At 32.7% G+C, this 24,536-nt stretch overlaps 2 protein-coding genes across 11 annotated transcripts in view; one reads left to right on the top strand and one right to left on the bottom strand.

The window, feature by feature from the left end:
* Positions 1-24,536, top strand: part of Fife (regulating synaptic membrane exocytosis protein fife) — a 150,420-nt gene that overhangs the window by 91,913 nt on the left and 33,971 nt on the right. For all 9 annotated transcript variants that reach the window (XR_012047184.1, XR_012047185.1, XM_072897570.1 and 6 more), the window contains 4 exons: positions 9,912-10,036; positions 21,122-21,234; positions 21,359-21,423; positions 22,645-22,703. Coding sequence is in view for 7 of the 9 variants with exons in the window: in XM_072897570.1 (XP_072753671.1) it covers positions 9,912-10,036; positions 21,122-21,234; positions 21,359-21,423; positions 22,645-22,703 (362 nt within the window). In the remaining 2 variants the exon portion in view is untranslated. The remainder of the gene's footprint in view (positions 1-9,911; positions 10,037-21,121; positions 21,235-21,358; positions 21,424-22,644; positions 22,704-24,536) is intronic.
* Positions 1-24,536, bottom strand: part of LOC140668513 (cytochrome c oxidase assembly factor 3, mitochondrial-like) — a 136,976-nt gene that overhangs the window by 107,218 nt on the left and 5,222 nt on the right. The window lies entirely within an intron of this gene.

The following is a 24,536-nucleotide window of genomic DNA, read 5'->3' as shown; positions in this document are numbered from 1 at the left end:
ATCAAATATAAAATTAAATCGTAAGCGTTTGAAATAAAATCAGTTTGTAAATTTTTACGAAAAATTTAAAAAATTTTATTGCTCGCGCATACGTTGTTGTATATCAATGTTGTTTCAATTTATTAACATTCCACGCGTACGTATTTTCCAACCTTGTATTGTATTTTGTATTGCATTGCATTGCACGACACGTTTATCAATGTGGTATGTCGTATCATACGGACGCGAAATTCTCGATGATCGATGCAGCTGTTGCTCTAAATGGATGACGGTTCATAGTTATATCAACAGCTGCTGGTATACTGTATGTGCGCATCAGATATAGTATAGCCAGGTAAATGAGCGGAGATGAGAAGGAGAGAGAAAGAGAGTCAGTGCAACGGTTCTAAATCTGTGCCCGACGAGTAGGCGTGCGATTGACGTTTAATTATTCGTTGCGCATTCAAACTCTTCGTTTCCTCCATAACACGCGTTCGCGTTTTCTCGTTGTCATTTCTCATCTTACGCCCTTATGACAGAACGAAATGTTCCGATTAATTAGAGGCCGGATCAATTCAAAACGATCGTTTGAGACCATCCGATCAAAATTTCAACAATTGTTTTCTACGGAGAATTTTTAATATATTTAATGGTATCTCAATTAAATGAATTATTAATAAATTTGATGATGTGGTACGCGTGCAAGTTTTTTTTTTTTTTTTTTTTTTTTTTTTGATAAATTATACATTTGATCAATGATTCGAATCGATTCTCTTTTTTTCTTTTGTATGTATGTGACTTACTTTCTATTATTATATTATTTATACATTATTATTATTATTATTATTATATATTCGTTAATCTCGGGAATTTTGCATGGTTACACAATTATTGCGGTTGCTGTTATCAAATATTAATATGTGTATGCGCGCTTAAAATTTAGGACAATTATTGCATTTATTTAATAATACGAAGCTTTCGGGCGTGGCGAGCGTGGTAACGAATTCACAGATGGTCCAATGGTTTTCGTTTTGTCACAGCGCTTTGTTTCAGCATCAAAACGATTGGATTATAATATTACGTACATATTTACTTGTTCATTATTGGCCTAAAACAAAGATATATGCGCGATTTTTCTAATTTTCTTTCAGACATAAATGGATTTTAAATTCAAGATGAAATATGTTAATATATATTTATTTGTTGATATAACGACTTGATAATTCATGACTGACTCAATACGAAATCATTACTCTGCACAAAGATGTCAATTTTCATTTTAATGTGTTTTCATGTGTCATTATACATACGACTTTTTCTCATTTTTTCACTTGTAATAGTGTGTGTAATATAAATATAAAAAACTTTGAAGATATTTTAAACTGATTTTTTAATCTGATAATCTCGCGCAGATATTTACTCACCGATATTTTCACAGTTCGTAATTTTCATAATTCGGAAAAACGAAGCATTTACGATTTACAAGTTGATTTGACAAATGCATATTACACATTGCTCAATCATGCTTCTTGTTCACGCATAAAGCAACACCTACTAATCACGACATCATCAACAACTAATACGTTGTAATCATACAGAAAGCACAATAACGATGGATCCGCTTTGCAATTTGCGCAATTCGAAGGGAAAGCCATTAAATGCAATGATACGTAATACATGGACATAAACTGGATACAGCTGTAATAACCAGGTCATAATTTCGCAATGACAGCTTTTCCACGAATGCCGACGCGGCAACATCTCATAGAATAAATATAGAATATCCACATTTAGATGCAATTATTGCGTCTAAAATTGGAACAATCAGAAATAAGAGAGATAAAAATTAATTATCCGCCGTTTAATTGTCAAATTAATTAAATATGATTTTATATTAACTTAATTTGATATTTACGATTGAAATAATTAAAAAAAGATAATAAACCGATAAACGTTACAATATCAATATAATATCGTTACATATTCTTATTCGTCCCAATTACCAGTGTGAAAATCAAATCAATATTAAAATAAAAAAAGTTGAAAAGAAAGAGCTCGCGTGCGTACATTCCGTTCGCAAAAATGTCACGCGTTTGTCTCTTTAAACCACGCTGGAGATCGATTTAAACGAATATTCAGAGAAAACCGCGAGTATATGAAGAGCTACAGGTTTGAACGTTCTATAAATAGTAACATAGTGACTAGCGCGTGCGAAAGACCTGCCGTCGTCGTCGCGCACGAATCCCCGGATTGCAGGCAGTCGTCCAGGTCCAGGCCCACCGCACACCGCCACCATTGGCCGTTTGTGCACACACTTCTATCCCGGGATAATAGCTTTTCGTGCGAATCGCACACGGGACACATCACGGGACGCAGCTGCGCTCGCGGAACACCGGAAGGTGCGCGATCGATCGGGCTCTCCTCTCTCTCTCTCTCTCTCTCTCTCCCTCTCGCCGCGACTACTCGAATAGAGACGCGTTAACGCAAACGGACGTGTCTCGTGTATTTTACGAGCCCGTTTATAAACCGCTCAGCTCGCCGCACATCCGGATACACGTCGATCAACGCAATCGTCCGTTGTCTTGATCTGTCGCTGCCGCATGTCTCTATATTCGAAAGGCACCTGACCCACGGAATTTCGTAAAAAGCGAAAATTTGCGGGAAAAAAAAAAAGCTGCGTAAATGAAAAACTATATTGATCCTTCTCTTGTATACACGAAATTCGTTGGCAGTTTCAAAGTTAAAAACATGTTATCAGTAGTAATCAATAAGTTTGCATCAATCTTTAAAAAATATAAATAGAATAGATGCTTGAAAGTTTGTGTTTTGAAAGATTCGATTAAAAAATATATACGCGCGAGAAAAAGTCTATAAATGGTAGATAAAATAATATGTATCTTTTTGTCGATTAATTTCTTTGAATGAAAGATTCTTTGAATAAAAAGATATTTTTCTATAGATATTATTAATCGACGCAACAAAGCGTAGGTGTGATGCATCCACTTTGAGACAGCTAAATATTTTTGTGGAACCGGATAACGTACCATGAGAAACAACGATATTTAGAATTAACGATCAACAGGTTGACTATGGATGCAACAAGAATCTGTTTTGATTTAATCATGAGAAATGGGGATGTTTACCGTGGTAGATGTTTTGGCGAATATTGTCCGGGCTGTTTGATCTAGGTGTAACATGCGAGCGAAATATATAAAACAAATTAATATAACACTATTAGATTATAGGAAGAACCTGTTATTATGTCAAGTTTTTTATGCAAACGGTCGTGGAAAAAACAATAGTGCATATTGCTTTATTTTATCATTTATTTAAACCGATGCAATGCAAGAAAAGGGTGTGTTATAATTATATAAAACACAAATTTACTATTAATGTGTACAAAAAGAGAGACTAAATTTATCTAAATATTTATAACATATACATTTGGTTTGTTCAACTAATTTTCAAAATTAATTAAGAATCTTATAATTTAAAATCTTAAATATCTCTGTATATCTCAATATTTAATAAAAATACTTAAATAAAAATCAGAAATACTGTAACACTAATTATGTTATTGCTCGATATAAATTAATAACAACACATTAATAATCGCAATGCAATTTTTAAACCAATCTTTCAAAGTCGTAAAGTTCATTCTTTCACAAACAATGATAACAACGATGTTTAACACAAATAAAAACAATACATGTAATATTTGAAATTAAATTAAATAAAATGACGGCTAAAAAATTATGTAGAAATAATAATTTTGACTGACGGACGTTTTCAGAATTGTTTTAAAAAAATGCAACTCACGAGATATATGTAATTAAGTGATAGCCCGGAAACAAATTGCGGCACACATACGATTGTTCACGACAGAATAAAAAAAATATCCTATGCGACGACATGGGGGTCGTATGTAAATCTCGGGAACAATGCAAATTAATTCGTAGATCACGTTTTCTAGAGTATGAGTTATCACAGACAGCGCTATTGCAAACTATAATTTAGAGCGGAACGCCTCTCGCTTTGTCACTTCCATGCGCGTGACATCGTTATACTTAGTGTAAGAACAGTGGTAGGTGGAGACGATTTATTTCACTCGGACAATAATTATAATTAAACGACGTCAGCGAACAGAGCAGAAAAACATGGAGTTGCCGCCGGGATTTAATTGCGCGCAAGAGCTCGGCTTGTAATCTCGACATGACGCATTTAAACTGTTACTTTGAAACGCGTAAGCGCGTAAAAAGCGTTGACCGCATATAATCCATTAGTTTGATAATATATTGATATAATAGATGGATCTTGATAGATTACGTACATTTGTAAAACATACGTTTAATATATCTATGAAAGAAGTAACAATCAAATTTTACATGTATAAAATTTCACCTATAAATATTACTTTTCAAGCGCGCTTTATTAAACATATGCGTTTGATAAAATAGGAAATAAAATAAAGTATATCTTTAATAAAAAAAAAAAAAAAAAAAAAAACAATATTTTTTCTGAATTATTCGAGACATAATACTATCTTTGTGATTCTTCATATCTCTCGGTTACTTAAAGTCGTTCAATAATACTTTTGAATTATCGGGCGCTCATTTATATTTAAAAGCACTATTCAGCGAAGAAAGCCATCAAGATGCTAATGTCTCTGTAAAGGAAACTTTTTTCTCTTGTTGCAACATTTAATACTATCTGTCTTCGAATCGAGGACAATCGTGGAAATTTAATGGAAATAACGGACGAGAAAAAATTCAAGATATATAACTTTGCGAGATGTGAAAGATATTATCATTATATATTTACATGGATTTCAAGCAAGACCTTTCTGCGCCATATTTATTACAGAAAATTACACGAGAGTACGCGAATAAAATCATTACCATTCTCACTTTGCTTTGAGAAACAGTTGAATCTTTTTACAAAAATGTTTCTTGTTGTAGAGACAAAGTAAAGTAAAAATGACAAGTAAAGTAATACATGACTTTTTTTATTCGCACGAGTTGATTAAAAAAAAATATTAAAAATAATACATAATTTCAATTTCTGTGATATTTATTATATTGTATATTACTTTATTATTGTATCTCTCTACATATACGATATAAAATAAATTTAACAAAATTTTTTTTTCTGTCGAGAGATACAAAGAATTCACGTATAATAATTTTTCAACATTTTGTAAAATTGGTTTTAACTAAGTATTCATTCACAAAGGGAAGATGTCAAATAATTGAGAAGGAATAAGGAAAAAGTTGAAGAAATGAAAAAATCGTTTATACAGATGGGCTCTATAGAGAATAAAAATAATACGCGAATTAAATTGCGCTTCAAGCTTCTGAACTGTCCGCAACAGGTATACCATTGTGACTATGAGCAAATGCATTTCCCATTATTGCGTATTCAGCTCATCCTCTGCCCTTTCTAAACCCTACTGGATGCTTATTGTCGTTTGTGTGTGTGTGTGTGTATGTGTATTACGTATATGCTATTTATGATTTATTTTCGATAATAAATAGTATTATTTCCTTACAAATAATCTAGCATTAAATCAAACTAAATTTATAATTTTGATTAATTTATTAATTTAATTTATTAATTTTAAACGTGCAAATAATTTAACGATAATACAATTCAAAATTAACATCGTTATCGCGATCGTAGAGTAACATGTGCAAATGACTGGTACATAATCTATAATTATGCAACCTGCGTGTTGTTCGAAATTAGATCACGCTTCTTGCAAGTTCTTGACAGCTAACATCAGTTTTAATTTAGCTTTATCGTTTTCAAGTGCTCACATTGCATTCCTTTTCCATTTCATTTAGCAAACAATCGTAAAAATCTTCAAGCTACGAGTTTGATCTACTTTATGCACACTGAAAAAATTGTCTTTGGGTTTCAAAATACGATCAAAAATATTTTTCATCAAAGTTTTATTAGTTTTATTGGTAATTTAAATATTAAGGAAATTCGGAGAAAATTTGTAGATTAATTATAACTTCAAGAATTAAAAGAACAATAGTGCAAGTATTGAAATAATAAAGAATGCAGTTTTTTTTTTATTATTGTGCAGCTTAATCAATCGTCGATCAATGTTGACAGAAAATAATCAATAATACAATAATAATAATAATACAAACACAGAATTCAATACGACATGAATCTTATGATGACAAGCTTTATCGCACAGCTGATTGTGACTGATACTTATTGATAATTACCATAGCGTTGCGAGGGAAACCTCTAACCGGATTGCTCTTGGAGCTATCCCGACGTTACGACACAAACGAGATTCTCCTTAATCAGTTCGTCAGAGCATTAACAGATAATCCTGCTATGCTGGAAAGCTCGATGACATTGATCAATTAAATGGTACGACGTCGCGTCCACGTCGTATCTCGTTAACGTCACGTTTGTGCAAACGCAAGTTTGCATGTCAACCAACACGACACTAGTTCGAAATGACAACCGATTCGTCAATAGAATTGAATTTAAAACTGCAACTGGTACGACTGCAAGAGAGGTCGATGTGGGGTTTTAACTCGATTTGTCTCAAATACTCTCAAGTGAGATTTTTTACTCTTTGTGAATCGCGACGATTTCTTTCGATGGTGCCTTCACCGATAAAACATTGATATATATTTTTCATTTTACATTGACAGTAGTCTCTTTAAAACATCGCGTATTCGAATATTCTAAAATTAAATGCAATCTATGATACTCTTGTGTTATAAATTATATAATTATATAACTCTTTTTACATTATAAGAAAAATACTATTTTCCAGAAACAATTTCTAAAAAATTCTTTTATACTCATTCTTCACTAACATTGCTGCAAAATTAGACAGAATTCTAATAAATCAATAATAATAATAATAATAAATGTATCTTTATAATTTCATGCAAAACGATGGTTTGAGGTAGGATTATGCGCAGCGATTACAAGTGGGATTAATTCGTACACATCAGAACGAAATTACGCGCGCGCAGCCAGCACGATAACACTTAATTAAGTGCTTCTCCTCGCGCGCCCGCGTTTCGAATTTCTCACACTAATACTCACGAAGACAATACTATTACTGGCGGCGAGCAACAATCCCGCATAGTTAACCACGTAGGCGTAGATGCGTCCCGAACGCGAAAATGTTGACTACGCTCGCAATATGCGTAGCACGAGAGACAACGTAGGTGCCTCATGTCCCTTGACCCTCCTTCTATCACCACTTATGCGTTAAACAGCGCCTCCGACATCTCGTCCTCGACCACCCTTTTCCCGTGCCCTTTCAACGTAACCGTCATCGCAACCTCCAACTAAGATGCTTTAGTACGCCCACATTGTTTCATGACATTAATTCACGACCTTGGAAGCTAGACTAAAGAAAAATAAGTGAGAAAAGATTGTTTCTCAGGAGAAGAAAAGTCCCACTGAGAAATGAGAAGCGCACATGGGGGTGGATTAGGCTAGTTGTATCAATTCTTTTCGTACGCACGTCTTTCTATCGAGCATCGAAAGTAAAGAATAGAAGGATATTTAGGGTGGATTTTTTAACAATAGCGATTTAATTCGATTTTCTCAATAATCAAATAAATTCTCAAATAAATATTAAAAGAATACTGATTACTAATACTTTTGAAGCTTAATCTGACTTGTGTAAAGTTACATTGTTCACTTACTCATATATTATCGTATTTAAAAAAAAAAATCTTTTTTGCATTAATGTCTTTATAATCATTTTAATATTCGTTTAAATATTTTTGTTTGATCTCCTCTAAAATTTACATAGTTTCCTCCAGTATTTTCCATAAAGTTCTACTTCGCTCATTATTATGTATTAATTGTAATTATACTACTTATCATGTTTCTAGTGTAAATGATCATTCGTGATGCAAATTATGTGCTTATATGAATAATAATTTCTCAAATTGAACTGCGATGCTTAACTCACGTTTGATAATTTTTTTAAAAAATTTCTTCCCGCACGATCATATCCTCAGTTTTGTAGAAGATTCTTACGAAAAAACCGTAAATAACAAATGGTATAAACTTGTTTTTACGATGCGAACGTGAGGAACAAGCAAAATGGTGTTCCGGCAGAATGGCATGCCGCGCGTGAAGATGGAAAAAGTTGACTTGGCAATTTTTTTATCCTCGCTTACACCGCAGGAAGCAGCCAAATTACAAATGTTTATACGTCATTATCAGCAAATCTCTCCTCTTTTATCGCTTTTATCCCTTCCGTCTTCCTTGGCCTACATTATCACGTGGCACATCCCTTCTACTCGTTAAAACTTCAACAGCAAGTTACATCCGCACAAATAGCGCGAAAAGAATAAACTTTTTCAACCCGTTCTCTATATTCTATATTTTTCCCGGCATAAACGCGACCATTGTTCGCTTGACCATTCGGTAAAAGGGGACGATCGCGCCATTTTTTCGCAAATTCCGGCGTTATTAATTTCCATCGAGCCCAATAAACTCAATTTTCCGTTGAAAATGGAAAACTAATTTTTAAATTCGTTTGCAATATTCAAACATCTAGTTAAATAAAATTCGTATTTCTATTCACAGTATTGTATGTACAAGTACAAAAATATAATTCGTAAACTTCAAATCTCTCTTTACAATTAGTCATACTTTCGAAAGAGATCTGTTAATTCTTTTGCTTTTTCAAAAATTAGCACTCCAATAAAAAATAGAAATAGTTAATTCTCTAAACACTTTAATCGCCACAGCATAAGTCCAATGGTTGTGTAAATTTTATACAAGAAAATCCGCACGATGTATAAGATCGAGTAACAAAAGTGAAACGGATCTCCTCTCCGTTTATAATTCCCAGAGCTTTAGCAGGCACATTACGAGAGTTCTCGTTCTAATGGACATAGGATCTGCGGTTACTGGCGATAACGTGGGTGTCTGTCGAATTCGCGCGGTTAATGGCGTGAAGGTTTATCCAGATGTTACAAAATCCTTAGTGCTCGAAATTGGCTTGATCATGTCGGATTGTATTTCCGTGAAAGTGCGCTTAATCGCAAAATGCGATTGAGACACAACACTAGACTACTTGCAGCTTAAATGGATTTAGGGAAAGTAAATGTGTCCAGTTTCAGCAAATACATTGACTAAGGATTCTCAACTCTTTTTACTGAAATTTTTCGTTCCTTAAAATTGATACGAGAGAATAATACTTTATAAATGCAATCTCTCTTAAACTGAGCCATAATAATTAATATGCAAATTTTAAGAAAAATTTCTATTTATATTTTTACGATGACATCATAGAAAATATAGAATAAAGAAATACTTATTACAATTATTAAGTTGTATAACTCTTGCTTTTCAATCCGCCGTTTTTTTGAAACTGTTGAAGAAAAAAGGAAACGTCGACAATCGTGTTCATAATTCACGTAGTTAAATTACAAAACTCACGCGGGCGCGCGTTAGAACTTACTAACAATATAACATTGTTATCCCAACAATCGGCGCAATTGCCGCTCACGTTTACAGCGAGTGAGCGTGGGTGTTAATTATTTTCCTAGGTGTTGCGACTTCAATTACATTCGCCGCCGAACATTAAGGTAAACAGTGCGTCCGGATTAATGTCGCGTTGCAAAACATGACTATGGGCGCGTTCGGGGAGACACTATTAGCGCTAACAGCGTCATTCTATCAGCGTTACTCATTAAAAGTTGAACAAAGATAGAACGACGCTGTTAGCGCTAATAGTGTCTCCCCGAACGCGCCCTACGGCTTCTCTTTGGCGGGAAGAGGTCGATGCGTACGACACGTGCGCAGCCGTGTGTTTTCGGCTCGGTGACGCAAATCCTACCCACGGAGACGAGAGATATCCGCAGAAATTGCGACGGTACATCACACTACACATTCTCAGCCCACGTCATATCCTTTTGTTACAGCACGCGGATTTGGCATGAGAGTGGTGGGCGGCAAGACCGGGTCGGACGGTCGCACTTTCGCGTGCATCGTGTGGACTGTGCCGGGTGGCCCCGCCGAGAAGGCCGGCTTACAACAAGGTGACAAGGTATGTACACACGTTTTATATATATACGCATACTACGTAGAATATTATAATATAATTGTCATCTATATATCTATCTCTAAACTCTAAAAATAATCTTGAAATTGCCTATTATGTCTAGATTCTCTAATGTCTCTCTCAGATTTAAACATTTCTTGTCAACTATTTATTATGCAAACTGCGTGTAATTGCAGCAGCTCATTATACATTAATTGGAGCAAGCAGTTTTATTATAAAAGTACTTTATATATCCATATTTAAGGATATATATGCTGATGGAATGACGCTGTTAGCACTAAGTGTCTCCCCGAACGCGCCCATAGTCATGTTTTGCAACGCGACATTAATCCGGACGCACTGTTTATCTTATTCAATATATTTTTAATATATTAAATATTTTGAGACTTAATCTTCAAACTATCATCTTTTCGATATTATCATATATTGCTATTATTTATAAAACAATACGTAGTAAGAAGTTTGAATATATATATATATTAATTAGATATACACAAAAAATCTATAAAATCATCCATTTATAATTTATATTATTTTTATATAAAGAATTAAACTTTATTTTATTAGATCGGATATTTTCGTTCGAGAACATGTAAAATACGTTATTACGTTACGTTGCATTTAGAATCACATGATCCGTTTTGCATTTTTTAAGTGAGATAATTTTCTACCTATAACTCATCCCAATGTTTGTAAAATTTATTTTTTTTGTCAAATCATTCTCCATTTTATACGTATTTATGAAATGAGAGAAAACTACCGCACGTCATAACCAGCCAATCGTCGCATGTAGAATAACACTCAAACAACATAACATAAATATTCAACATACTTCGAAAGCAAATACTATATAGAGACGAAAATATTTTCCCGTCACACGTTCATCGTTTTACCTGTCGGATATTGTTATAAACGGTAAATGCGCGTAAATATCGACAGTTCCTGACGCATCGATTCTAATTAAATTTAAAGTTGAAGTACTGACAAGTCAAGCGCAAAAAGAGCCATTCTATTCGCTTGCATATTTGTGTTTACGTTAAAATTGATGAATTTTATTTAATGTCATTCAAACTGCGTGTAATTGCAGCAGCTCATTATACATTAATTGGAACAAGCAGTTTTATTATAAAAGTACTTTATATATCCATATTTAAGGATATATATGCTGATAGAATGACGCTGTTAGAGCTAATAGTGTCTCCCCGAACGCGCCCATAGTCATGTTTTGCAACGCGATATTAATCCGGACGCACTGTTTATCTTAATGTTTCCTCCCCCCTCTGCCTCCTTTCCCTTACAGCGATGTAAAACGTAAACTTTGGGACAAATAAATTCAAATTAACTCCTTATTATAAAACGAGTGTAAAAGAAAAAAAAAACGACGTAAAGAGACGACGTAAATTTAATATTGTTATACGTCAGATTTACGCAATGCAAAACTCGAAGCAAGACCTACATTCTTGGGTATTTATATGATTTAAGCAGCAGAATATTCAGACGTCATTGGAACATCAGTATGTGCGAAAAGGCGGAAAAGTGCAGTCCTTTGAAATCTCTATCTTTTCCCTCGAGTGTCATCGCGCACAAAGGGATACGATATAGATAGGTGGGCACTGGTGATCGATCGATCGAGAAGACGAGGAGACGAGGGCGACTATTTCGCTCCTGTTTGCCGTCATTACATTTCCATAAAGAGCTCACGACGATCGCTTATCATCGGCGAGCTTTCCTCTCGCGCTCGGCGACAATGTCTAATAAGGAACGTGCAGCTATCGCACAATGGCTCGCTTCTCGTTATGCGCGCGTTATCCTTCTAAAGATATAAAAGAAGCGCGTTCGCTTCCTTTTTTTCCCATTCTATTCTCATTTCTCTCATCGGTGACTAAATATCGAGTCGGGATTAAAAGAAAATTGTGTGCCCTGAATTCCTCGCGAAACGCGAAAACGAGAAATGAACAAACATCCTGACAGGCGTGACATACTTGTTGCTTGCGCGGAATGAAAATTCACGACGCGACGTTTCTGTGACGAATCGAGCTTTGTTTAATCCGCTTACGTACCGTAAAATCAGAATTGGCAACAAACTCAACAACTATTCCATATATTCCGATCAATCCATTCGTTACTGTTCAACTTTGGAATAGACTCTTAGAATTGACTTCCGTTAATTAATTTAGTATTTCCCCTACGAGAAATCAAATTTGATGTATGGTATAATTATATGTATGTAAGTGCTAATTTATTGATCTAATCGTGAATTTATTGTTTGTATCAATTAAGAAGAAATTAATAAATATTAAAGACGCAAATGTTGAACATTACATTACACTAGCATCTCATTTTCAAAAAAACACGTATAGCGAATCAAACAAATAAATAAAAAACAAATGTATCAGAATTAATTGTTAATTAATAGCTTAAAAAATAAAACGTGAAAATAAATATAAAAAATATTAAATAAAAATACACGTATCAACATGATACCAAAATAATTTAACAATAAAATAATTAAGAGTAAAAAATTAATATCAGGATTAATATTAAATTGTTTTCCAAATTAATTGCTATTAAAATATCTTGAATATTTATTGTTTACAAAATAAGTTAAAAATCTAATAAGATAACATCCATATTGCATAAAAATAGCTACGTTAGTGTAATTAAAATCTTTTGATTTTAATTTTGATTAAAATATTTTCCAAATTATTTGCTCTCCAAATATACATATTAATGTGTGCCGAATTGATTATTTAATGGTTAATGTAGAAAAATGAGCCAAAAGATGCTAGTTTCTTTTTGCTGTACAAAAATTATATTAAAAAATTAATTGGTGTTTTGATTTTAATGATAATATTAAAACTTTGTTTTAAAAAAAATTATTAGTAAAACCCATAATATTTTAATACATCATATATTATATAATAATATAAAATCACTCGCATGAAGAGAACTGAGACATTAGTTTTACAGATAACAAATAGTAAATCAACAAAATAATAAATTGCAAATCTTACAATTGCCCAATATCATCTCTCAGCCTGTTCTGATGGATCTGTCTTCTGCTATTTTTGGCATACACATTCATTTGACAAAACAATTAATTACAATCGCGCGCAAGCATTAATTATCAGAATAAGATCATGCGATACTTTACTTCGTATTCCCAACATTAATCACAAAGAATACTTGCACTTTATTTTATATTGCGACTCAGAGAATGCGAAAATCATGATTACGCGAAGCTACAATCTGTTCGGCATTGAAAAATCACGCGGTCTTATTTACGCTACAATGCTACACATTTTACAACGACAAAACACGCGTTGATTTCTGCTTTCGTCGTGCGAGTGACAACAATATCACTGCATGTAAACAATAGAAATAGCTAAATGTTACTGAATTTTTGCGAGATGTAGCGCATTTTTGTTTACACGCAATGGTCTTGTTGTCATTTGCACAGTGAACAAAAACTATCGCGTGTGCTTTATCGTAAAATACATGCATATTCGTTAGCAGCAAAGATAGAATTGTGCGATTCAAGCGCGCGATTTTTCGAGCAAACCGTAGTTTTGTATAATAGTGATTTTTTTCGCATTCTCCGTATTATAAAATAAAATACATATCGTACGAAAGCACAAGAAGTTCGAGTAATCGGGAGAGTGGTTTATATTATACAATAATTTTGTTAATTTATTATTTGCTAAATTAATTGTTCGGTTATCTTTGCAATAATGATATATTTTATATCATTGTATAATATGTACGTGATTCTCCTTCTCTTGATGATCTTAACTACATTTTCAACTACATTATTTTTATAGTTTATTCTTGAATTATTATAGATATTTTTTTGTAAAAATCTTTGTAAAAACACAAACATACAAATGTAAGAAATAATAGCATCGTATCCTTGTTTACATATTTAAATATGTGCAGCATAAATCCCTATAATAAGAGACAACGGGAGAAAGATAAAAACGCGCAGAAAAACGAAAAGATTGTTATTGCTCTGTTTATACAATACGGTTAAACAAGGTGTATTATATGTTGTTAGTCTATAAAATTTTATCTTGACAGCATTCGATCAATGATTTATCTTTTCATAATGAATCTTCTTATAAAAGTTTCTTTACGTTTAAGTTTTTTTTTAAATTCATTTTATTATAACTCAAACATTATATAATTTAAATTAATAGAAATTTTTTTTACATTCTTACTAACATAAAAGAACTAATATTTTATTGAAATGTTCTATAATATTAATTAAGAATTGATTTACAATAATGTATATAATATAAATATATAGATTCATGTTTCTCTTTCAACAGAAGAATACTTTAATATTTCAATAGAAGAATAATTTTATGCTGCCTTAGGTACAATTCTAGTTAGATACATTAAGTAACGGCTAGCGAAACAAGGGAAAAAACAGAGAGAAATGAAGATAAAAAGAACGTTTTTCTCGGAGGGGTGGAGTAATTAGAACTCCCACGCGAGCAAAGTTCCTACTAAATCGGACCTGGAAACGAGAACGAGAACGTAATTAAATATTGATCTTTCTTTTTTTTTAATTCTGTCGCGACGGTAAAAAGGTCGTTAACGGTTTTACATTTCACACGTTGAATTTAAAACGAATGCTGATCTTTCATCAATGTTTAAATTGTAATAAAAGGACCGACTCAGAGTTAAGAAACCTGTCATTAAAAGTTGATGAAAGGAGGAAAATTTGAGAAAATAAATTTGTAATAAGACTGTAATAAATCAACAAATTAAGATTTTTTCTAGATTTAAATATTTATATATATATATATTATTTTTTGTCCGAGATGTTTCTGACTGAATTGTGATAAAATTAAGATCTAAAATTTTTCTTATCACACAACTCGTATATCGTGCCTTATTTTGTCATATATACCGGTAATGATTTCAATACTATCTTGCCCTGTGCCATATCGTCAATGTGATATATCTATCGGCGAATTACGGCGGCGCACCGCTTACATACCCTCGTGGTTAATGGACAATCGCCCACGCGGTAATTAATAACAATAAAGTTTGACGTCGAGACAATCAAACGGCAAATCCAACTCTCAGCAGACTCCGAGTATTCTGACAATGTTTATCCCTGACGTCACCTGAATGCCGGTGTCACGCGGCTTATGTCAGAAATGAAATTTAACATCTACGAGGACACACTACACTGATTAATCGCCGACGTGATCCAATAAACCGTATGAGAAACTTTTATTACCGGCCAATACTTTCAAAGTTGGTTCGCCCGTGATATGCGCACGTTTCGTAGATAAATTACTCTCCAGACAAACAACGTGAAGATAAATAAAAAAACAAATACAATTTCTAATGCGGTTGAATAGATTTTGTAGGATCGCATAGTAAATTCAATTTTTTAACAGTAAATGAAAAATATATTTAAAAAATATAAATAAATGTACAAAATTGGACTAATGTATTTATATAGCACTTTTTATTCAAAATAAAATTAAAAAAATTTTTTCATATTCGATTCTTCAAACTAAGATTTTGCAAACTATTCCAAAAACGCAAACCGAAAAATCAAACTTAAACAATAACTTGATTTCAATTGGAGACATCAATACGAGTTGAAAGTTGATCTTGGAAGATTGAGATTGGAAAAGAGATTTCAATGTTAATAGAATTAAAATAACTTAGAATAATTGAAAATGGAGTAAAGTAATACGATTTTAAAATCATGCACGTCCCCCACCCGTCCTGATTCAATATTTCATTAACTCTGTTATAAATCGAATAAATTGTATTTATTTTACGAAAATATGATCCTTTCTGTTTTAATTTGATAATGATAAAGTAAACAGTAGTCGACAAAATGAATTTTACTGTGTTAAGTGAGATGAATTTCATCGCAAAATAAAATGCTACTTTATTTCGCTACCAAAAATGTTTTCATAAGTACATTCATGCAGTTCACGATAATAATACAAAGAGGCTTTGTTGCCAAGAGTTAAAACAATTTTATAATATAAATTCAATAAATAAAATTTAACGATAGATGAAACGTTATCTCTACTCTCTTCTTTTCTCAGTTTGTTATTCTGAACGAATATTTGCGGCACGATACAGCCACGCGACGCCAACGCATTAGTATTTGACGCATAAATATGAACAAAAATACAAGTTAATCTCCAACAATCGATGACATAAAGAAATAAGCAATCAACGTACAGGGATAAAATATAAAAATTAAAAAATATTTACTGAGCGTACAACGCCTCTGCCGCAAAGTTAATATTATATCGTGAATGAATATTCTATTGCATATGTGTATCTTATTCAAATGTATATCTTGAAAATATTTTTCATGTTATTATTTCGTAATATATGTCTTATTTTAATCCGTTCAAATAAGTATAATTAGATAACTTTTTGTTCTGTGAAATAATTAATGTTAAATTACATACAAAAGATATTAACAGATATTAAAATGAAAACAGATATTACATGCTTCTATGCAAGAACTGTTAAAAGAGAAAATTTCTTTTTCAAATAAATTATGAAATTCATAAATTCATATATTGCTATAAATATTTCGTATATTATTCCTATACGGAATATATACGCTGTTAAATTGCGTTGATTCATATTTACAACATATATTACAGCATATCACGGCTCGTAAGTTCCAGTATTTTTTCGTAAAAAATGAAGCGTAATTTTCGAAATTTTATTTTCGCTAGTCTCTGCTGAAATTTTCACAACTCGCTCATATCCGCGTGTCTCGTCGCAATATTTCGCGCGAAAATTTTACACGAGCAAATGCAAGTGCATATTAATTTCATGTTTCACATTTATTTATCTTGATATCATTCAAATGCGATTTTTCCGTCTTATTATGTCGCGAAAAATTTGACGAAATATGACGTTTTTCTCTCATTTTCGCAAACATTGTCAAACAGCTTCGGTGTTGCTTAAATGTGGCTCTTTTCATGCTTGAGATCAAATAACACATTGTAAATTTTCGAGACGACGCGAAACTAAAGACAGACGTATCTCGAGGGTTAAATGAGCCCGCAACAGGGTACGTCTGAGTCGCTTATTTTAAATAATGTTTCCGAATGGGGTAAAATACGAGGCACTTGTGCATCGTAAATAAACGGCAGGGTAACGCGATAAAGCTTAAAAAGAAAGAAAGAAGAAGCCAATTTCAACGCAGAAATATCGAATGTTTATCATGGGTACATATATGTATGTTTTCATGTATGTATGTATATGTAAATATATATATATATATATATTTATTTATTTAATTTATTTTATGTCATAAAATATAAAATAAAAAATCTAATATCTCAATCTGATATAATAATTTTAATTTCAATGAAGAACAATTTAACAGCTGACATCCAACGCAAAAAGTGTAAAAATAATCTGCTCTATAGTAAATTATATAATTTAGCTATTGCGTTACTATTACAAATGCAATAAAGATAAATATGTAACGAAATGATTTTTGCGATGCAGAAATTCAAAACGATTTTAAAACCGATTATTTTACAATTCCTGTAATAAATATGTTGTTCCCGCATCCCGAATACCGCAATTCGGGTGCCCGCATTCGATATCCCGCATACCGCGTCAAATTGTACTGATTTCAACTCTGATATTTTTCGATTGACGATCGATCGGCTATTAAATCACGCGATCTTTTTTTTAGTTAACTTTGCGGCATTGTATCGCCACCGACGTTCCATGAATATTCTTCAGCATGTCACGTCCGTTTGCAAATGCATATTGGATTTTTCTGAACGATCGATGTGATATATCATACAATGAACGAGAATCATGGAAACGGCGAACCAGCAGTTGATCGCTTTCATACGCGTCATTTCCTGTACCAAATTACCGGTATCCGCAGCCTTCTCTTTAGAAGATTTCGGAACAGAGAAGGGGAAAAAACATCTAAATAAAAGTGTATATGTATATACATTCGATATGAATATATATATATATATATATATATATATATATATATGTACACAAAATGACGTGCAAAATGCTGAAAAGCTCGTTTTGCACCGAGACAGAAAATTGTACGCGTATACGTGAAACAATATAGTAGATAGGAAATTGAAGCGTGTCTGATGATCACACATGGAATATGATTCAGTAAGGGAAATAATTTAGCTGAGAAAGGAGGTCCATAAAAATGGAAAACATGCGTAAAAGTTGTGGTTTACTTAAGAAATTTACAAAGTGGGTTACAAATATATGTATAGTATATGTATTGATAAATAATATATATTGCGCAACTATACAGAAAATTCAACAATATTCTTAAAAAAAAAAAAAAAAATAGAAATTATGAATGAAGGAGAACAAATTATGTTGTACAGCTTAATAATAAATGAAAGATGCTTTTAAAAAATGGGAAAATTCAGTTAAATTATAAACAAAGCGTATAAATAGATACCAACAGAAAATTTCTTCCAGTTTTTCTCCAAGTAAAAAACAGAAAGGGCCTGCTTTTATTGAACATAAAAAATTGATCAATTCTACATTACTATGTACCATCTGCGCGGAATCGTTCCCCTCTCCTCTATAAATCCTTTTTTATCGCATCCGGAAATAGATAAAGAAAGAAAGAAAGATTTGCACGCGATGAAAATCGTTCGACGGGTACCTACTGGAAGGTTGAAAATGCCTTTCCATCTCCTGCAAATACATATTTCCATTTCGATGCAAAGTTTCACATCGCAGGCATTTCTCGAAAGGAAAATGAACGATGAAGCATCTAAGCAAGGCATAATTATTAGATTACGTTTATCGCATTTTCGTATTAAATATCGCGAAATACGAAATTACATTTTTTTCTCGAATACTCATTCTCACTTTTCTTTTCGCTAGATCTTTGCGAGCATATTCAGTCTGTTAATACACGTACACAGAAAATTCATTTCAATGTTTCCCATAGTGCGGCTTTTCAAATATAAGTCGTATTGTCTACATCGCAAACAGTAACGATAAATGTTTGCTTGTGAAAGAAAATTATGAGCGAGCTTGCACCGAGACGCGCTGGTCGCGAGAATATATATGCGGATGCTGTCGCGAACACGCGAATACATAGAATAAAGAGTACATAGGTTACCTTACATCCAAGCTACATACTTCTATGTACTGTATAGAGAGAAAGATAAAAGAGAAAGAGAGGAGAAAAAGAAAGAAAAGAGAAAATGTCTAATCGATTATTTTGCCATATACTACGCAAATTTAATATCTTTTATTAGCATTATATGGTGAGAATGAAGTAATTATTCAAAATATAATAAAATAAGACGGGAAAAAATTTTTTAAATAGCGCTTAAAATATATTAAGCTTAGTTAGATTTTTCGGTCCACTTTAATACAATGTATAATAAATTAATTTTCAAAAGTAATTTATAATTTCACTTTTCGCTCCTACACTTTTTTTCATTCCAATAAGAAAAAAATAGTAGTGCAATCGATCGCGCGTGCTCCTTTTCGCATCGATATATAACGATTCACGGATATATTTGAATTCGATTCTGGCCGTACTTTAATTAAAAGCTATCCAACGCCATAATTAATGTGAATGATATAACGTTCTTCAAAGGATCCGCCCTAGACATTATTATACAGTAGGTGGCGGTGAATATATTTTCCACCTACAATATACGCTAATTGAAACAAACGTGCAAGTTTCGCGATTCAACATTTGAAATTTGAATAGCAGTCGACATTGCGATATTTTACTGCGAATGCTGGTAATGTGTGTGGGAGAGAACAGGGAGAAATACTAATCTCGCGTTTCACCACTATGAATTTTCTACGTCACTGAAATAATTCTAATATCCCCTAATCGGACATTTAATTCTATTCTCACCAATTAATTAACGCGACCGAATATAAAGTAAATTGAAACGCGATTGCGCGATATAGCGAAACGAAATACACGACAAGCAAGTGTCAACGAAAAAAGACTTAAGTATTGTCAAATACTTTTAAATCTAAATCCATCAAAAAAATCAATCAAGATCGGGAGAATCGAATTTATTAAATTCAGCGACTGCGCGCTTGTAAAGATAAGAAATTAAATGAATGTACGTAATCATTGTATTTCAATTTTCACGGATCTCCATCTTACGCGGCGATAAATGTCATCCATCGAGTTAAAACAGACGGGTCTTTAATCTTAATATCTCTCCAGCCCTAAGGATTTAGCACGAATCCCACCCGAAAGTTAAAAGCTTACCGTCGTCCGCGGCAACGGTCTCGTCGCCGTCTTTGTTTCTCCCCACGGCGATTCGCTCAAGTAATTAAAGTAATTTAAGTACTTAAAGAGCGCAAGTGAGAGCGGGGTGTTTTATGACCGATTGCAATTTGGTCTCTCTGTTGCCCTCTCGTTCTCTCTCTCTCTTTCTCCCAGACGCGTCTTAACATTAGTTTCACCGCCGTCGGTCACAGTTTCTCGGGAATTTTCGAGCTATGTTGTTCCTTTACGCGCGAGATAAATCATTCCGCGAGGTTTCGAGATAAGAAAGGATTGGGTTCGAAAATAACAATTTCCTGATGGTTTCTCGTTAGGTAGCTTATGTTTGTTAATTCGATGTATTTATATAGGTCATTATACATATACGTATATTAATAAAAGAATATAAATGTCTAATAATAACATTGTATAGAATATTATTAAAATTTAATAGACAATATAATGCTACAAAAATTTTTCATAAAATATATTTCAAAATTTGAGAATATTTATAGGAAAAAGAAATACATGCACAAGATGAAATTTTTAGTTATTAATATCGCGAATAAATAATATAGTTTGATCGTTGCCAGATTTCTTGTAAACTGTACGATATTTTTATAATGATATAACAAAACTCAAATGCCTTTAATTATCTGTATTAAGTATAATAAAATTAACAATTAATTAAAATTAAGGGAACGATCATAATAGTTAACGTCAAAAGACAAGAAACATATTTTCTCACATTTCTTCATTTATATTTAACATTATTAATATATATCGTATGAAATGGGCGTGCGTAGGTGCTAGAATGGTCCGGTGTATCTCTTATCGATCGGAGCTTCGAGGAGGTGCAGCAGATAATCGAGAGAACCGACGACGTAGCGGAATTGGTGGTGGAACATGCGACCGATATGTAAGTCAATGCATATAGTGATATTACCATGAGACGATTGTGAACAGACCTAACCGCAAATCGATTCTCTATATTCGCCTCGTGTTTCTCGGCGACCAATTTCTATGGCGCCCTTGCAAAACAGTACCGGAGACTTACTAGATGATCCGCAATCTGGGAAAACACCTACAAATTTGGGCCTTCTGATGGGTAAGTACCAACAGATTACATTTGTTAAAATAACTTTTCAAATTGTCCGACTCGAATTTGTACAAACGATATATTTTAGAAAATATTTCCGATTATACATAATTTCTATCAAAATATTGATTATAAACAGTCCATAAATAATAATCTTCGACATACAAGAATATAAAAACGTTGAAAAGATCAATATATAATAATTTTATTATAACTCTGTAAATTAACTATCGAGAAATATCGTTTATCGATTTTTATGTCCTAAATATGAATTCTATAAAAATAATTTTACAATTAGTATTACGAACAAAAAAAAACGTATGCATTCTCTACCGATCATTTATAATATGACAATTGTTATAATGAAATATAAATAAAACCCCGACTACATTTAGTTGATTCGACGAAGATAACGAAGATCGGCTACCTCGAAACTCGGTTGCCATAAAGAAAAGAAAAGCCTAAGAGGTAACGTAGGGATGTAATAGGTTTCGTACACGTCATTCTGAAAATAACTCCGGGTAGTATGCGTAGTAGCTTTTTATATAACGAATAAAAGTCCCAAGTGGTATTCCAGGACGCCGAGAATGAGAATGACCTCTGACCGCTGACACAGTTCCGTTTTGACCTCGAGAATATTCGCAAGACGAAGTACGAGTATTTTCGTATCCGTGAATATTTTCTAAACCACTCTATATTCTTAACACAGTCGTATTTCTTTATGTGAATTCAGAAAATACGCGATTTCGTGAAAATAGTCTACCATTAAAAATGAAAATCGCTTGTAAAAATGTAAAGAGCACAAACTCTTTTTTAATATTTATAATTTATATCTTTATACAATGAAAAATGTATAGTATTTATAAATGCCACTTTTATCAATTTTGTTATTCCTTAATTTCACTTACATATCTAATATTGATATCCCTTAATTTTATTTTTCACGTATTCAGCACATCATAAATACATATCTTTAAATATTCATATTTTATAATTATGTATATTGAATTTATCATTATTAACTTGGATATCCAAAATTTTATTCTATAAGCTCTAGTAACATTTTTAATGTACATGTTTCCACGACACAATTGTGCTCGCACGAAACGAATTAAAGAAATGACTCCCAACAATCATTCTCACATCATCATCATAGTCACTGTGAAAACGATTGCAAGAGTATCATAACTGTGCGTTACTGATACGATGCATGTTGAAATATTTTTGCAGAAACCGAAACGGACAAAACGCCCTCGTCGCCGACGCGCAGGAAACTGCCAAAGACGCCGGTATAACGAGTTGATAAATTGACACCTACACATTGACCGTCTCTCTCTTTCTCTCTTTCTTTCATTACCCTACACGATGTACACGATGCATACGCAGACTCGGGGATAAGCACGCTTAAAAGCCGAGAATAAGAGCGTAAGAATAAAAAGAAAGAGATAACAGCGCAAGGGAGCAGCTGATCGGAAAGAAAAAGGCCTTCTCCCTCGCGTATCCTCTCTTTGCTTTTGTACATATAATATAATACGTGTTATATATTCGTACTAACCGTACACGAACACGAACTGATTGTGCACGCGTGTAAACGACGGATGTATGGTATAGGCAGACGTGACGGGTGACGTATGTGAACGAGTGCATGAGATCGCGGCTTTCAACGTCAATGTGCAAATCAGTTAAAGTGAACGAGCTACGTGAATGTGCCGAAGCGTGTCGAAAGTGTCACGAACAATTTATAAAAAAAGCTCTGGTAATCACAATCGAAATGTCCGCGGGTTAATCACAATTTTGACGTTTAAAAAAACAGCATGATTAATTTACATCAACAGACGTTTTGTCTAGTTGTTCGTTTCCGGATTCGCTGCATTTTTTTCGTACAATAGGAAATTGGACAAAAATTATCCGTTCAAATTTATATATTATTTTGTAAAAAAAAAAAAAAAAATGTAAACTTAGCGCCATTACGTTTATTATATTTACAACCGCGAATTAAAATGTTAATATCCGTACGTACATATCTCTGTTATAACAGAAAGTTTCATCCTAATGTTGATATTAATATATAAATAATCATGCTAAAAAGATTTCTGTGATGAAGATGTGATATAATTTTTCACATATTAGAAAAATTTCTTTTTATACAAACTGCTGTATAATTTCACTCAAACTTCGATTATTCCGATCCTTAACTCACCTAATCTTAACAAATTGCTTTCTAAATAACATCTTTTTCACGAATCGACAATCTTGTCTGAGCGCTTTGTCAGTAATGCTTAAAAAAAGCTGACAAAACTATTCCAATATTCTGACCGAGCATTATTCGCGAAAAGTAAGACCACTCAAATTACGCCGATTTTAAGACAGCGAGACACGATGCGACACAGTTCAACCGCGCATTTTCACTAATTGTGCGCGAAAATTGCTACATGTAAATATTGTACGTACATTGATGTAATTAGGTACTATGGTATCCCTTTTTTCTCGGCAAAATGAAACGAGCATGTTCTTCGCGTTGTCAGATAAACTTGGAATAAATTTTGAAGATTGCATCTCAATAACGAAAAAAAAAGTTTATAAAAAGATGAAAATAATCGAGGATAATGTAGGAAATTATTTTCAAGAGTGTTTTTGGAAAAATTTGATAGTTTTAAAAGAAAAAAATTGCAAGGCATTTAACTCGATTGATCTTTAATATGTAGTAATTGGTAGCTTTTGATCTTTAGTGACAACTTCGAGCTTGTGTGATTTTAGATTTCGTGATTAAAAAAAAAAATGTAGCAAAAGCTAACGCGTAACTTTTTAAGTTTAAATGGATAATGAAGTTATAAATCGCGCATTTCATGCGATATTAATCAGAGAAAAATAATAGCAAAAAAAAATATTTAAAAATTTAAAAATTTCGTGATCCATCGAATATACGAGTCTTTTTATTATAATATTTATTATTATAGTTTTTAAATTTACTTATCATGTTTTACATTAATTATTCTATGTCTTTCGATTATTATTCTATTTTGAATATTTTAAGCTAAACCTCAACGAGTAAAAGTTAATATCAAAATATTTTAGTAGCGCACGCGAGCATAGTAAATTATTCAAAAAATATTCTATACTTT

This window comes from Anoplolepis gracilipes, chromosome 8 (genome assembly GCF_047496725.1).
Source record: "Anoplolepis gracilipes chromosome 8, ASM4749672v1, whole genome shotgun sequence".
Lineage (NCBI taxonomy): Eukaryota > Metazoa > Arthropoda > Insecta > Hymenoptera > Formicidae > Anoplolepis > Anoplolepis gracilipes.
This window is presented reverse-complemented; position numbering and strand designations above follow the sequence as displayed.